Source organism: Gadus morhua, chromosome 8, assembly GCF_902167405.1.
Source record: "Gadus morhua chromosome 8, gadMor3.0, whole genome shotgun sequence".
Taxonomy (NCBI): Eukaryota; Metazoa; Chordata; class Actinopteri; order Gadiformes; family Gadidae; genus Gadus; species Gadus morhua.
The window spans coordinates 20,669,741-20,687,240 of record NC_044055.1 but is presented as its reverse complement, the minus strand read 5'-3'; the positions used below and the strand labels follow the sequence as shown (position 1 = coordinate 20,687,240).

The 17,500-nt window shown below is 44.8% G+C and overlaps 1 protein-coding gene across 2 annotated transcripts in view; it reads left to right on the top strand.

Moving 5' to 3' along the window:
* Nucleotides 1–9,547, top strand: part of LOC115549268 (homer protein homolog 3) — an 18,788-nt gene extending 9,241 nt beyond the window's left edge. Inside the window, exons 4-11 of one of the 2 annotated variants that reach the window (XM_030364388.1) lie at nucleotides 1–13; nucleotides 473–577; nucleotides 1,294–1,302; nucleotides 1,745–1,878; nucleotides 3,514–3,670; nucleotides 6,751–6,858; nucleotides 7,704–7,784; nucleotides 8,078–9,547. The exon at nucleotides 1–13 is cut by the window's left edge and continues 119 nt beyond it. In XM_030364388.1, coding sequence (XP_030220248.1) covers nucleotides 1–13; nucleotides 473–577; nucleotides 1,294–1,302; nucleotides 1,745–1,878; nucleotides 3,514–3,670; nucleotides 6,751–6,858; nucleotides 7,704–7,784; nucleotides 8,078–8,263 — 793 coding nt within the window. In that variant the 3' untranslated portion in view covers nucleotides 8,264–9,547. The remainder of the gene's footprint in view (nucleotides 14–472; nucleotides 578–1,293; nucleotides 1,303–1,744; nucleotides 1,879–3,513; nucleotides 3,671–6,750; nucleotides 6,859–7,703; nucleotides 7,785–8,077) is intronic. The other variant, XM_030364390.1, reaches the window with a different exon arrangement.
* Nucleotides 9,548–17,500: the final 7,953 nt, after the last annotated feature.

Below are 17,500 nucleotides of genomic sequence, written 5' to 3'. Positions count from 1 at the left end.
GCAGCTGCACCAGGTCCAGTACAACCGTGCCCTGTTGTTACCCTTGCATGGTGGTTTGTTTTTTGATCCAAGATGTCGCACTAAATGGTCGCTGACTTGACGTCCGGATTATGAGTCTCTTCTCTTTTGTCATTTTTTGTTGAAAATGTTTAGCAATGGGAAATAGATTCATTATGTCAATTATTTATTTCAATTTATATCATTAAAACGGCAGGTAGGGGTTAGGTTTCATGCTCAACGATGCTTTCAGGTAGACTGCAGGGCATTGCTGTCCGGACCTTTGACTGGAATTCAAATCCCCTCCACTAGACTCTCCCGACTCTCCTATTTCAGAACAGTGTTTTAATCATATTGACAAGAGAACTACTTATCTCTGTGTACTTTATTCATTCCAGGCAGGAAATGTGGGTCTCACAGCACAGAGGTAACCTGACTCAATAAGAATGGCCTTAACCCTCTTCTCCTTCCGCAGTTCTCTGAGAAGTTTAAGGAGGTGAAGGACGCGGCACGCCTGGCCCGCGATAAGTCTCAGGACAAGGAGCTGGCCAACACCGCGCTCAGCATCGCCGCCCCGCAGGTGAGCGTAGCACACTGCACCCCCACCATGGCTCCCTTCAGGGGCTCTAGGCTGCTGTGTACGTCAGGGCTCGAGGGGAAGGAGCGGAGGGCCGTCTCTGACCTCGCTCGGTGGGTTTTCGAGACGGAGTTGGGATCGGCGGTGGAGAGTGACTGTGCTGTTGGAAAAACCACCGCGGCAGAGGAAGTACTGCTGGAGCGGGGTCACTCCTCTCCGCGGGGGAGGGTGCGAGCGGAGAGAGAGGGAGAAGTAGGACGATGGTAAAATTATCCCTTAACTGGGCCCGGCCCTGCAGTGCTCAGACTAGGCCAGCGCCCCGCCTCGCTCGGCCGCTGCCTGCACCAGACCGGCCCGGAGGACTGCGGCGCTGGTTCCACTCGAGGTCCTCCCCGACGCCCGATCAATAAGGAGCAATTACCCCTGGGTTACACGCGCCTGCTCCCCGGGTCTGTCAACCCTGTGGCTGAACAGACGGCCGGCCGTGCCCGTGGCCCCCTCGACAACGGCCCCTTTAGCGGTAGAATGAGCACGTCGGAGAGAACGCTCGACCCCTGGTCACCCGCACCAAGTGGCACTCCGCTAATCTAAAATGCAAATCATGGCTATTTTTACCTTTTTGGTTGGATTGTGATGTTTGGTATGCTTTTTTTTTTAAGTTGACATGTTCTTTTCTCCATCTTTGGAATCTTCTTTGCTTTCTGATCGGTTTCATCTAGTACTCACAGGTGGGTGTTTCATAGTACCCCTCCCCCCTCCCCACACGAATAACACAGCCGACTAAACTAAATAGTAGTGCTACAATTAGATTCTAAAAGGTTAGCGTTGGGGCTTCCATTAATGTTGCTGCCCTTTGCATGATCATTAAATAGATAAGCAGCAGCTTTGTGTGATGGACAGCACACAAGAGCCCACTTGCACACTCTAAGGCTTCCTATAAACCACACTTCTGAGCTACCTCTTTCCCCCTTCTGTAGTAGCTATTATTCTCACTAACACTAACATACCCACCCCCATGGGCTGTGAATGGGAGCACAACATCTCCATCTTGCTCGAGTGTGTGTGTGTGTGTGTCTTTGCATGTGTGCGTGTGTGTGCTTGTGTGTGTGTGTGTGTGTGTGTGTGTGTGTGTTTGTGTGCGTGTGCGTGTGTGTGTGTGTGTGTGTGTAGGACCTCTCTGATGAGCTGCAGTCGCCACCGGTGATGTGCATCAACGGGCCCGAGGACAAGCTGTTCCGCAGCCAGAGTGCCGACATCACCTTGTCCTCCGAGAAGGAGCGCATCAAGAAGATGCTCTCCGAAGGGTAGCCCCCCTCCGCACACACTCCCAGCCCCCCTCCAACCCACCCCAACCTCACCTCTACCCATGCCCTCTTCTCCAGTCCACCCTCACCTCCACCCGTGCCTCACTTCCGCCCCAATCTCATCTCATCTCCATCCATGCCCCCTGCACCCCACCCTAAACTCCTCCAATCCCACCAGCACCCCACCCTTATATTGACCCCACCCTCACAGTCACCTAACCCTCAAATCCAGTAGGAGCAGAATCAGAATTACTTAAGGATTTAAAGGAGAAATTGGTTACCGAAGTTGGTAACGCAGCTCTCAGCAGCGCTCCACATACCTCAGTGTTAGATGTTCCCCTCTCACGCTCATCACCAGCCGGGACCAGAGGTCGGCCGGCCCATCGCTGTCTCTCTTCCCGGCCGTCTGCTTTAAGCATCACGCTAACCGGGGGATCCCTCCAGAGAGACGCTGCACCAGATCCTACTCTACGGATTAGGTTCTAAAGTCGTCACAACGGGACAATTATTTCACCAACCCCGTGTGCCACACAAAGACTCAATCCCTTTCTATAAGCTTAGCCTTTTCCTCCTTCTGATGGGATGTTCCATAACAAAAAGTGGTTCACCTTCATCTGTCTGAGATTTGATCAATACGCAGTCAGGTCAAGTCCTTTTTTATAATATCACGGTATAACAACAATAATAATCACCACGTTTAGACAGAGGATTATCGCTGCTGGCCGTGAGTGACTCGTCCATAACCCTCATGTCACAGAGACGCCCGCCCCCAGCCGTCGCCCTGAGTCACTGCTGGGTCTCTGTGGTTCATTATCACCTCCAAACACGGTGGGCCCCAGACGGGTTTAAAAGGTGCGGTGTTGACTCATACGTTGGGGGACTTAAGGCGGGTAAACAGCCTTTCACTCAGCTGTCTGAGCCACGCGCCATGCTTTTTGTTGCCCGCAGAACCACTTCTGTAACATTAGAAATGCTGCTCTTGGAAGTGGTTGCCATGGCAAACCGTTGCCATGGCACAACCTCCAGCTTTCTCGTCATGGAACGGGAACGGCTGGAGTGATGTAAGGTATCCTGATGGTTACAGAGGATCCCGGCGTGAAGCCTTTGTCTGCGTGAGGCGTAACTCATCGATAAGCAGGCATGGTGCTTGATAGAACAGCAGACAGGTTGGTGTTGTGGTGTGTTGGATTTATTTGTTACTCACACAGAACACGCTTTCACAACTTGGAATTGAATGTATTGAGGAGGTGGGGGAGAATAAGTGGGGTCTGGTTCTATCCATTGTTGGATTTACGGTTGAAAGGCAAAGAAAAGCAGCTTGACTCATTCCCCCATTCCTCCTTCTACCACCCATCACTAAACACAGGGGGGGGGGGCGCAGACATGTTGATGAGAGTCCTTCTTGGTTCCCATTCCCCGCCATGTTTATAATGTGCCCCGTCATCCACCCAATAGTATCGTTAATGAATGATCAAAACATCTGACTCTGCAATTCATTTTAACACACATGAATCTGTCCCCGGTTGTGTATGACAAATACAATTGGTTTGAGGTGTGTCTTTGTGTGTGTGTGTGTGTGTGTGTGTGTGTGTGTGTGTGTGTGTGTGTGTGTGTGTGTGTGTGTCTGTGTTGTAGGTCAATCTGTGAGATGAATCTGGAGGCTGAGCTTTTCACACTGCAGGACAGCAACAACAAGCTGGTGGCGGCTCTGCACGAGGCTAACGCTAACGTTGAGCAGTGGAAGAAACAGCTCGCGGCCTATCAGGAGGAAACAGAGAGGCTACGCGACCAGGTACTGCCCTGAGGGGAGGGGCTCCACGTAAAGCTACTGTTCAACCGTATAGTACGAGGCCACGCGACCAGGTACCGCCCTGAGGGGAGGGGCTCCACGTAAACCTTAGGCTAACCCTTAGTGTATAGTACGAGGCTACGTGACCAGGTACCAACCTCTGGCTAGAGGGATTGTGTTCCCGTAAACCTTAAGCTAACCTTTAGCGTATAGTTGGGGTCTACGTGAGCAGGTACCACCCTCTGTCGAAGGGGAGGGGCTCCAGGTAAACCGACTCTGGAGAGTGAGCAGGTACCGACCTCTGTCTATTGGACAGCGTCCGAGTAAACATCAATTTAACCACTACTATTTTATATGAAACTTAATATTAACAAAATGATGTACTATGTGATGGATGCGAAGGCATTGACCTTCGTTGATCGGGGGTTGATTGGGGTTGATTGGGGTTGATCGGGGTTTTAGTATTAAGTCATTATTAATCATAAAATATTTTCATCAGTTATTAAATGGTTTGTAACTGTATTTTGTTTTATTTGGTTCAGAAAAGATTATATTTTATACTCAAGGCCAAGTGGAGCTTTGAAATTCCTATTCATGCGTATTAATAATACGGTATTATGTGTGTATAATGTGTGTACAACAGCTTTTCAAGCATTTTTTATCCCAAGTGAGAAAGGTACAAAAAGGGAGGTTAGAAACAAGAGACTGCACTGCAGAAAAACAGATTGGAACAATCTCTGCGCTTCGCTCGACAGAAGTCCATTCATGGTCAACAAGTTACGATGTGTTATCGGATCAGGCGGCGAGAAGTAGCTGTTGTGGGCATTAACCGAAAGGAAAAAGAGGCTTTCAGCCTGAGTGAGTGTGTGCAGCTGTGGGTGCGTGCGTGCGTGCGTGTGTGCGTGCGTGCGTGCGTGCGTGCGTGCGTGCGTTTGCTCTCCGGTGTGCTGTGCATTATCAATACACTGTAGGCTGATGGAGAAGGTCATGTCTCATTGCCTGTGTGGTGACAGACGACACCACCTTGCTCTACTTGGTTATTGCTCTGGAAAATCCTTACTCCAACAAAGTGGTGCTGAGTCAGTGTCTCTCTCTCTCTCTCTCTCTCTCTCTCTCTCTCTCTCTCTCTCTCTCTCTCTCTCTCTCTCTCTCTCTCTCTCTCTCTCTCTCTCTCTCTCTCTCTCTCTCTCTCTCTCTCTCTCGCTCTGTCTCTTTTCTCCAATATTCTCATTTTTCAAGCCTCAATTGTGTGTCCTTTCTCCGGCCTTAAACAGGTAGTACGAGCGAGACACTAGTCGGGCGGTCGGATCGTGTTTGACAGGCAGCGTTGGGGCCTGTTTTTCTCTCCACCTCCATCGCTCACGTCTTAATGAAGACGGGCTCAGACGCTGCACGCGCGTGTTCCCCGGTCACACACCACGAGCTTCAAATCCCCACCTGGAGACCACACACACACACACTGCTGTCCTCCAGAGGGGGGGTGCTTTTCATACCTGCTGTACGCCTGGGTTGTACTCCCCATAATATCCACCGTCCTCAATGGTGTTGTATCATCATGAAATGAAGATATATCGACTTATCTTCATACCCCAGTTTTAGAAAAAGTCTAAATTAATAATATGAGGTAAGAATGATGAAAATATGAGGTGAGAACGTCAGAGGGAAAGATCTGAGTCTGATTGTGGGATCATGTACTGACCCTAGACTGTTTACAAGGCAATTTGGATTCATAAGCACATCGTGATGCTTATTGTTATCATATTTCCCTCGATTATGGTAATAATGCATGTTTTTCTTATTGCCAAGCCCTAGCCATGTTTATCTAGGACCCTTTCTGTTTGGTCTAATCCACCAGCAGGCCCAACCTGCCTCAGGCTAGCCGTCACAAACTCCATTTGATCCTCTGCTTCAATAGCTTGTTCCCCCTTCCCCCATTTATTGCCTCACTGTGCGGTATTGATCGCTCAAACATTGTAATTATCGGCCTACCTTTAGTGAGCTTTCCCCCCCGATATCAATTTGACCGTTTATTTTTTTATCAATGTTGTGGCCGATAGACTCCTGATCAGGAATGTCTTCAGCCGTACAGCCGAAGACACCATCGCTCTGACACGGATTGAAACCCTGCTCTGTAGCAGGGGATCCCCACCGGGGGTCTGCGATCCCAGGGGGAGCATTAGCCGCCTCCTATAAAAACAAAAAACACAGCGTAAAAATGAATGTTTGTCGCATTTATTATAAATGATGAGGGTTTCTGATCAATAAAGGGAAGACCAGAAATCGAAGTCACTTCAACTCTGTTGCAAACCCTCTGCCATGGAAGCACCACGGCCACTGCAATGTTAATAATGCTGTTAACTCATTCTAGTGTTAATAGGGAATGTTTCAATCTGCATCCCAGCTTCAGAGCGTCTCCTGGTGGATGATGAACGACCAGGTGGCTCAAAAAAAAAAAATGGTTCAGGTCTCAGGAGGGGGGAGGGGGGTGTGGGGGGGCTGGGGGGGTTTGTAGGACAGCCATATCCTAGATTCAGTGGCCCAGTTAGAAGAAATGAAAAATCACCAGAGGGAGCTGGCAGTTCCTCATTCCAGTTTCTCTCTCACTCGAGCTCCATCTCTCTCTCTCTCTCTCTCTCTCTCTCTCTCTCTCTCTCTCTCTCTCTCTCTCTCTCTCTCTCTCTCTCGCTGTCGAATTTCATCTTGTCCCAACCACAGACAGTTAAAAATAATTCGGCCCCTCATCTACAGGGTTCCATAGAGGCAGGGGTGCCATTTTTAGAGGTGTCCTTCTAGTTTGGGTTCTGTGTTATGGGGCCTTTAGTGGAGGGCCCTGGTTTGGGTTGTCGTGTAAACCTTAGATGAAGTAGCAATCGAAGGTAGCTCGTTTTGCCCCTTTTCATATCGGTATGCTGGTCTTTATTTCTCCCAGTCCATGGAGGAGTTTAATATTGAAACATAAGCACAGTGGTAGCTGACATTATTCATAGAACAAGTCCATTGGCCAGGGGTAAGTCGAAGCAGCATGCTAGCACCTATGTTGTCCCCTTCTCTAAGAATACATGTGATTGGTTGCTCTTCACCAGGTGTCAGAGTTGGAGACGCATGGGGGCCACGGCCCCAGCGACCTACTGAAAGACGAGCTCACCCAGTCCCTGGAGGAGCTGGAGGCCCTGCTGAAGGCCAAGGATGAGGTGGGCAACCCAACCCGTCAGCCTTCATCTGCTGTCTGAGCTTCACACTCATGTGACACAATGTAGCGACTCTGATTGGACGAATGGGAAACCCAAATGTCCATTTGCATTTCACTGCAGGGATGGGATATTTTTCTTTGCAACATTTTTTTTTGTTGTTGTTTGTGACGTGTTGTGATTTGAAATGAATTTATTCAATTAATTATGAGGGTGAGAGACAGAGGACAATGCGGAAAGGAAGGTCAGAGAGTAATGTGATGTCGGTGTTTAGCACCAGTTAATCAACTGTCTATCCATTGGACCTTGACACTCACGGGCCACAATCAAAGGCCTTGAATTGGACCTTGCTGCGAAGGAAAAACTGCAGGAACAGGGATTATTTCACAGCAGAATGACTGCTGGGATCACTGACTGAGCAACGTGTTAATTTGATATTAATATATTGTCTTGTGGTTTCAAGAGAGACAAATGTCTAATCAATGCAGGTTGAAAAAGGGGGTAGCAAGTAGAAGGGCTAGTCTGTCTCAGTCGTGTGTGTGTTTGTGTGTGTGCCTGTTTATGTCTGGCATTGCATTCAGAGTGTGTCTGCCCCCAGAGTGAGTCGGGATAGGCCCTGCCCCGTCCAGGAATAACCGGGTGCATATGATGGATTGATGCAGGGTTAAGGAATGATTTCACTTTAAAAGAAACAAGCTTCTGGTAGTATTTTTTATAAAATATAACCCCTGTACAATTTAAGAGTACGAATATCCAGATTATTTGTTCAAGTTATCGTCATGTCAAGAGAGAGAGCGATAGAAAACATGAGATGGAGCTTTTAACTTGAAAGCATTGTTTCTTTTTAGGAAATTCACATCTTGCAGAACAAGAAACTGGAGTACCATGAGATGGAACGTGACCGGGATGAAGCCATGCACAGACTGCAGGTACAGTAGGACCAGGGAATGTTAGGGTGTCATGGCTGCTGCAGTGACATTAAAAGGCAACTTTTAATGTGATAACTGGGATTCAGGCGTATCTGTGCAGAAACTACATAGACATTCTCGCTGGTGCTGCTGAAAAATAAAATATCCAATGAGCGTTACCATGGTAAACAAAGGTCACATAACAACTCCTGACGCACAATGCAAGAAAATGTGTGCTGCTCCAAATTGTAACATTAATCTACAGTGATCCACATGCTAATTTTTCTCACCATCATTCTCCTGCAACAACACAGGAAATGGAAATGCGCAACTCAGATCTGGAGAGGCGCGTCCAGAACTCTGAGCAGAATCTTAACAACTCTCTTGAGGAGCGGGACCGCACGGACAACGAGATCCAGAGATCCATCGAGATCCTGGACATAAAGATCTTTGACCTCAACGACCTGCGACAGAGCCTGGTGAAGCTCATCGATAAATGAGCTTGGTAGAGCAGGCCACAAATGCACTGCTGTGGAGGTGGGACGGGAGACAAGCGAAAGGAAGGGGAAATTAGCAATAGGCTCATGTTAGTGTCATGTTAAGCAATACAGGAAAAGACAAAAGAGAAATGACCCAGATGGAGCTCGTCCTGCACCGTCTCAAGCCCAGGACCCCCCGTCTGATCTGGACAGCTGGTCTCGGCCTCTGTTGTGCCACAGTGTCTCTACCGTCACCTCTAAGCTTGTTAAGCCACCAACATGTTGGGGTGGAAAACTGCTGTTTGTCTCAATGTTTTGCTTATCGCTGGCATCCCTTTTTTCAAGAGTAACGTTCAATACAATAACTAACTTTTAAGTGCTACACAGTGTTAGACACTTATTGTCAAGAACTGGTGCTTGTAGTGTTTCATACTTTTTAGGGGACATGTTTTTTTTATAGTTAAGAATGGGTTGTCCAGGTGAAAGCTTTAGCATCCGTGGTGTGTGTTTGAGTAGAAAGGAAGGAACAGTTGGTTAAAGAATTTAATCTGACTCAGCATGCATAGCCCATAAGGTGTATAATAGCCCATGCTTGAATACTGCAATAAGGTCGGCATTCAGTGTTCAGTATTATCAGTAAAAAACAATATATATATACATTTATTTGGATGTATAACAATATCTTCAGTTACACAAACACATACACACACACACAGTAGTGTGTGTGTGTATCCAATGTCAAGGATGTCTTCATGGGTTGGCATGCTACTAGGATAATGTATAACAAGTAAAAGCAGTATTTGCAAGTGATTCATCTGCACAAAAGTTCTAGAAACCAAAGATCAGGTCCTTTGAAGAGCACATCGTTGAGTCATGAGGAGTTTTAGCTGAAGCTTGAAGCCTGATTTCACATTCTTGTTTAGGTTCATGGGAACTGATAATATTCTAAGATTAGTACATAACTCTTGAAAAGTAAACCTGCTTGTGAATAGTTTAGAGACATGGAAATATATTTCAAACATTTTAAGTTAATGCGAATATAGCTGTTATATGCTGACGGTTTGAAACATTTGAAAACACTTTTACTCAATAATGAAATTGCTACCGAATATTCTGCTAGTCGAAATCATCGATATAAAGACAGCTTTCATATTGTGTGATGCAAAGATTGTGTTGTTTAACATAGTCTCTGGGCTATGTTTATATGTTTAACAAGCCTTTATTCTGAAACTGTTTTACAGTTATAGTGTCAGCTTCTGGTATTTTGCACTGGACTGGGAAATAAAAGCTAAAACCACAACTCAAGAATGGTTTCACGTTTGTTTGTATTTTCTGAGGCCTATTGGCAGTCATGCAGTGGCCCATTGCATGGGCTGAACAGTTCTCATCACGTTATGCTGATGTTCTACTTTAATCAAAATTGTGAAAGGATCTCTGTGAAGAAAAGCTGAATACATTAAATGTATATTTTTGCTAATCATATGAATCTATTATGAGTTTTTTATTTATTTAGCGAATGCAAATTCCTCAAGCCAAGCAGTGGCCTCTTGATCTAAATTGTGGAGGGAGATTAGACCACCTTTCAGTCTTCGTAGAGGGCATAAGGCTTCAATAATATGCTCCATAGTTTGCTCCTCTCCACAGGCACACAGTGGGCTTGGGCTGCCTGCATCTGTGAAGGCTGGCCAGTGACCCTGACCAGTTCTGAATCTATATATGAGTAGTGTAGTCCTATTATTAATGTTTTATAATAACACACCTGCACACAGGTGGATAGGCAGGCTATATGAGTTGTATTATGGTGAATCTTCGGGGTACCCATCTTCTCAGACTCTGGTTATGACAAACTCTGGGAATATTTGACCCTTGTTTCTTACAGTGTGTTGCTTTTTTTTTTTTTTTGCAAGTTTGTTCTTTTCATTTTTTGTTAACACAAAAACGGTCAACTCTCAATGAGTTTGGGCGTCAGAGGCTTGAATCAATGGATAAACTCCCATTGAGAAGTAGAGACTACACTTTGAGGCGTTACGATCTAGTACCTTGACTAAAATATTCTAATGTAATAGTTTTGTTGAAAAGCAGTTTGTGTGTTTCAAAAATGAAAGTGGTGCGGATTTAAATAAGATCTGCTGGGTCAAGTCGCTGAACGGTGTTGCTTTAGCCACATTCAGGGGCGTTGCTAGACCTAGAGTTTTACTGGGGCACAGGCCCCCAACTGCCAACATTTTTTTTTTTACGTGTGCACAATATGAAATAGATGGATACAGAAGGTTATGTACGAGCTTCAAAATCATTGTCACTGTCATACTGTAGGCTATATTAAAGCACTGGTAAAGGTAAAGACGCAAAGATGGATTCATGAGTACCGTACAATTATATTTATTTAAACACATACACATCTCAAAGATTTACAAATAAGGTAACTGACAAATAAACAAAAAGTCTCTTTATGACCTTCACCTCTTTATCAGGAGAAGTCTACACATCTATATTTATTTAGAAGCTGTGTGGAAACAGCATAATTTTGCCAGAACGACATGTACTAAAAAGGCAAGAAACAAGGTTTAAAACTAATAGAATTTCTGACTTAAGGTGAGGTGGCTCATTGCCACCAATCAACCTGGAAAATGTTATAGAACCATCAAAGCTCTTAAATTAAACTAAATAAGGCCATACACTACTGCATAGAGCCTTTTTAAATGATATTTTTTTCACTATTAAGCTGTATCGCCGCGCCTTCATGGTGGCAAAGCGGTCAATAACGTGGCTTTGACTCACTTTGCATAGTTGCTCCTTTTCAATGGACAAAAGAGAAAGTTGGTGAAGCCTTCCTTGCCCCATGGTGGACCTAAGCCAGGTGTGGAGCCTTCTCAACACACTGAAAGATCGCTCACAACTACAACTGTTTACAGGAATTGTGAGTGCAATGATCTGAATTATCTGTGTCAGTGTTGGGAACATTGTTGGATCCAGTATGTTAAAAACACCCTGTATATCCATAATTTCCTTTTTTGTGTTAAGGAAGTTAGTTCAAGTTCAAGTTTTGAATACAGACTAATGACTTTTCATTCATTATTCATTTTCCGCGTGTGTGCGTGCACGCATGGTGTGTGTGTGTGTGTGTGTGTGTGTGTGTGTGTGTGTGTGTGTGTGTGTGTGTGTGTGTGTGTGTGTGTGTGTTTGTGTGTGTGTGTGTGTGTGTGTGTGTGTGTGTGTGTGTGTGTGTGTGTGCTATAAAACTACAGGCTACAGACGCTCAGTATTGAAAAACTGGTGCTAATTATATGGGCAACATTCTTTAACAGCAATCAAGTTGTCATTGTTTGTGTCAAACAAGTTGTGAATTTGTTGTAACGTTAAAAAAGGAGATGACTAACTCTGGGCTGTTTCCAGCTCCCGTGGTTTCCAACGAAACATGATCAACAAAAAAACAAGGAATTGAAAGCTACTTACAATATGCCTAGGTTACATTAATTTCCCCGGATGGCAGCAATGTTCCACTTTCAGCTGGAATTCACGGTACATCAAAACCACACGTCTTCTTTAGATTTCAGTTCCCTTTATTTATTCACACAGTTCAGCAGCGGCATTTATTCAGAATCAGAGCCCAAATTAAAGCTGCATTTAGGGCGACTATCACTACCCAGCAGAAAAATAGATGCACTATAAATGGTTTTGTATAGCAGTCACGAACATGAGCATAGTTGTGGAAATGCTGGTGTTAGAAAACAAAGTTGACGGGAATTAAAGTGCTGCACATCGACTGTACAAATGTAGATTATTCATCACAAGAATTTTAATTCAGAAATCGAATAGGCTAATTAACTCTGAATTGTGAGATAAAATTCAGCATTCTGATAATAAAGTCAGAATACTTGGGATAAAATCCGAATTCTGATAATTAAATCCAGCATTAAAGGTTCATTTAAGAAGGTTCTCCCCAGTCATTTGTCGCCTGGTCGCAGTGTCGAGTTTTTTTTTTAAAGTAGTTCACTAGTCGTAGCGTGCAAATAAATTGCAGTGTCAGAATTCTGAGAATTTTGTCAGCATTCAGATTTCTCAGAATTCTCTTCAGTGCAAATTAAAGCGCTACTACTAGCAAACTAGTTTCAGCGTGACTGGAGAGAACTTCCTTAAATTAACCTTTAATGCTAGATTTGCATCAACGCTATTGTGTGAATTAGTATGGTTCTCTTTCATGGAAGCCGGAAGTGGGAGATTCCTTATTTTTTTTACCATTATTGTTTTATTAACAAATTTCTCCTACAGGGGATTGATAAAGTTCTATCTAGACTATTGAACAGAAAGAAACACTTGGTCATACTTTACACACTTTACCACTGAAACATTCAGAAGAGTCACGTGGACGAAGCCGTAAATAACTGATTTTTTTCATTGGTTGTTGCGTTAAATCTTACCCAGATACAGTAGGGGTATTTTCTGATTGGCTTTTATGTAGCCCCTTTCGTTTTTTGATTGGCTGGTAAGAGGCAGGCTCGACTGAAGACTCCAGAGGCAGCAGGAGATGCACTTGATGAATCCTGCCGATTCCATAGCGAGAGCGGCGCTTCTGCAGATTAATTTAATAATGATCAATGGAATTTTACTGGGGCACTGGAGACTTTTACTGGGGCACGTGCCCCAGTAAAAAGGGGCTGACGACGCCTCTGGCCACATTATACAACCGTGTGATTTTTTTGAAGACTAAACTTTGAGAAATACTAACCTGAGAGGAAAAAAATCATAATTAAATCAATATTAACATAAACACAAAAACCCAAGCCGTTCTTGGGTTTGAACGACCAACCTCTCGGTCCACAGCTTGACGCGCCGGAGACGACGTGTGGCTCATTACCGCAATGCTTCTAAAAGCAGGCGTTAGTAGAATAGGTCGGTTGGTGATGATGCGATGGCGGCCTCTTGTGTGAAGGGAAATACAAGGCATCTCCTTATTTACACTGTTTTCTACAAAAGTAAATAGCCGACACCAGTTACTTGACATATTTTGATCATACATTTACAGATTCATCGTGAATTTGATGTATAAATAATAACAGAGAATTGATCAAATAACCGGTTGATATGACCTCGTTTCTTGTAGTGGCGCACAGAGCTAGGGGAGACCGGGGATAGTTGTAACACGGGGTGAGTTGTAACACCACCAATTCCACCAATTAGGGATAAGATATGAGCCATATGTGACAGTTTGAGTCTCCTCCTCCTTCCTTTACGATCACTCATGGAAATGTTCCACTAGTTGGCGCCATTTTACCAGGAGTTACGAGAGAAATCCAAATTTTAAGGTAAGAAAGTAACTCTTTTTTTAATGTTTTTTTCTAGTACTTTTACCGTTGTAGATAAAGTTGTAGGAGTTATATCAGGTCAAACTATAGTTTCTCTATTAAAGAATGGTGTATCTCTCCCTTGCTAATGTCAAAGCACCATGCCATTACAGCTAGTTTAGCAATGGATGACAGGGCGGGGTAGGTTGTAACGCATGTTTTGTATCCCCTTACATACAAAGTTGTTAGCAGAGAAGATGTTGAAGATGTTGCCCTGTTCTCAAAAAAAAAACTTAATTTAAAACTTAATATGATCTTTATTCTCTGTTACACAACCTACCCCGGTAGTGGGGTAGGTTGTAACAAAGGTTTACATTGTAGCCTATTTGTCATAATCTCACAAATTCCGTAATAAAGTTGAGGTGTCACGGTTAGCTGGTGGCAGGCAGGCAGGTAGGACCCAATAGCAGACAGTTCACGTAAAGGATAATTTATTAACGCAAAAGGCAAGGAACACCAAAAACACAGGTGACGCAAGTAACACGGGTAAAACAGGGAACACTACGGGAACACCGGGAACACACAGGACACAAGTCACCACAAACTACAATAATCCGACAAGGAACAAAGGAAAGACAAGGGCTTAAATACCGAACACAGGGCACGCGACGAGTAACAGCTGAAACACATTAGGGGAGGGAGCAGTAATCACACAGGAGGGAAACTTGACCGGACAAGGGGAGAAACAATAAGACACAGATACCAAAGTAAAACAGGAAACACCAAAACAAGACAAGGAAATAGACAGACCATGACATGAGGTGATTTAAGTGTTTTCCACTTGTTGTAGACAAATGTGGGTACTTTGCCTAAAAGTCCCAGGGCCCAGTTTCCCAAAAGCATCGTTAGCCTAAGTGGATTGTGTAGTGAGTCGTACGAGCATCGTACAGCTTTCACACCGTTTCCCTAAAGCATCGTTGGTAACGAACGTCGTGAAAACGCCCGTAGCTCACGAGGACTCCAGGGGTACTCGTAGGATGCTAAGAGCATCGTTAGCCTACTATAGCGTCAGTGGCGTCTACAGCGGACATTCCGTGTATTGGATGTGTTTTGTAAAAGGGGACATATTATGAAAACAGCACTTTTCCTGGGATTTGGGGTGTTGTTGTGGGTAGATGGTGCTCCCACACGCATACAAACTTTGAAATAAGTCATGATTTTAATGGGATACGCATTTCTGAAAGCAGCCCGCCTCCATCTACCAAAAGAGCGAGTCAGTTTCGGAGCGCCCTCCTACGTAGTAAGGGGGTACATTTGAATATTACCTCCCACTTCCCCACTCCCCTCCAATCAGAGCATCGCTAAGACTTTGTGGACCAGCGGACGAGCAGCTCGGGGGGAACTCGGCGCTAGCCCTGCAGCTAAGCTCCGGGTGTACAATCCCTTTCTCTGGCGCCAAGCTCGACCCGCCGGAGCTGCCGCCGAAGGGAAGTCGGGAGGAGGAGGCATGGAGTACAAAGGGATTGTACTCCCGGAGCTGAGCTGCCGGACTGCCGCCGAGCTACTCCAGCCGGAGCTGCTCGTCCGCGGGAGCTGCTAGTACGCTGGAGCTGCCACCTAGCTTCGGCGCCAGTTCAGCTCCCGGACTGCTTCGACGGAGTCCGGCAGCTTAGCTCCTGGAGTACAATCCTTTTCTTCTCCATGTCGCGGTTCATGGAGAGTCAATGCCAAAGTTCCTTCCCCCCAATTCTTCTCAACCATGGCCGGGAAATCCCCCACTACGAGTATTCACCTGTGGAAGTACCAGAGACGTCAGACAGACACAGTCTTTATTATTCATAATATCATCCGACATAGCGCACATAGCTTTTGGCCGTGATATTAGATAGATTATATAAATACCCGTACATAATATTATTATTATGCTACATTATATTATATAGATATAGAGCTCCAGGAGTCATCAAACGGCAACAATCCCTTCTCCTCCATGCTGTGGTTCAGTCTGACAGCTCATTGGTCAATGGGCAGCAGCTAATTTGCATCTATGCTACAGACACCAGAAACAGCTCATTCTGAAGGGACTGAAACAGAGGGCAATAGCGGTAGACGATATTCTTTTTCCTAAAAGCTATTTCCAGCAAACAGCTTCAAAAACATGTTTTCTGGAACTCAAATACTATGTTTACTTGTTGGGAAAACACCATAATATGTCTCCTTTAAAACACATCCAATAGCCTACCACGGAATGCCCAGCTGGCACAATTTTGCAACCAAAAACAGAGGTTACCGCCGATATATTACTCATAGACTACTGTTATATTTAAACAGCAAAGGTAGACACATGTTAGAAGTCAACAACAACATAATTTATTGCAGCAATTAAGAAATCCAAAAATACACGCCACGTCACAAGCCACAGGCCTATAATAAAATCAAACGATTCCATTGCTCTTGTGTGGGAGGTCGCTTTCGAGCTGCACTTGCTGTCTCCCTCTGATTTTAATTCAACCATCGTGGTTAAAATGTCCTCATTTTGATCAATGACAGAAGACATAGGTCTATGCTACTGTAGACATGAATCATGCTGAGATCAGCGGGTGTCGGATAATTTCTGATGGCGTTTTTTGTTGCGATTGTTTGCATTAAGCACTGTAGGCACTTCGGTGAGGCTGTGATGAAGTCCACTATTTATTGGACCGTGTCTAGACAGTAACGAACATCCCTGACCATTGTTCATCGCGTTTGTAGTCTACACTCAGACGTGAACTCATTATTGCATGTGGCTGTCTTCATTCATAAAAAAATTAAAATATTCGGGGTATGCAATAATACAAATTATTCTAAAGAGGTCTAGACTCTTTAGAATTAAGAGCGCAGCCCCGCCTTCTCCAGTGAACCAAGAAAGCCCGCGCCGTGACGACCGGGGGTTGACCCCCTCGGTTTTACACAGGAAACTTGAGATAAGAAGTTGAAAATCGGCGGGCGTGCCAAGCTGCGACCGAACCGGCTTGGCAGCGTAAAAAGACCTATAGCCTACATCATCCTGCCCAACAATATGGGCAGGATCTAGACCAAGCTCTCCTAATCGGGTCAGCAATAGCCGTGTGTCAATGCCTCCTCTGCGTTTGAATGATAATGAATGAATGGAACGTTGCATTTTTAATGTCTACAAATATTCTAGGCTAGAGAGTGCGCGCCAATCAATGAAACCTTATGCGGAATCAGATAGGCCTAAAGTCTTTGCTGCGCAAAGCATGTTTCAGAAATCATCACCTATTTGTTACACAAGCTATTTTTAGATTTTTGTAATATAGAAGGGGGTGGGAAATGCCGTGAAAAAATGTACGCACAGGGCATTCAGGATTAGGACCGAAACATATGTTGGCCTAGGCCTAAGCAATTGTGTTTTAATATCTTTAGCATTCAAATTATTGCAGTCTATTCTCGTAGCTAATCTGCTGTTGGCCTTGATTGGGAGATATTTTTACGCTTTTTAACCCCATTTCCCTGCGATATTCCTGCGTCCGCCACAGTACGGAGCCCATTTCAGCACCGTGTCAGTGGACAGGTACAATCCTACGAATGTCGGGAGTGCAGTGAACGCACGTTCATGGTAAGAGGAGTTTCGGGAAACGCTCCAAAGAAATTCACTATGGTTCGCAAGATCCATCGTGAGAATGATCGAGCGAAGATCCGTGTTATCGGGAAACGAGGCCCAGAACTGTATCTTTAAAAAAAATGTAGGTTTTTGAAGTAAAATGTGTTACAACCATATCCGGTCTCCCCTACTACAAACAATAATGTCCACATGGGTTCGAAATACCAACCTCTTGGTTAATAGCGTCACAAAATACACACTTTTGTTTGATGCTCTAGAGACGTTCTCATGTTAAGTGTATTGTTTTTTAAAAAGTATGGGCCTACTATAGCAATATGACAAAAAGGACGGCAATCATCTTAATGAGATAAATAA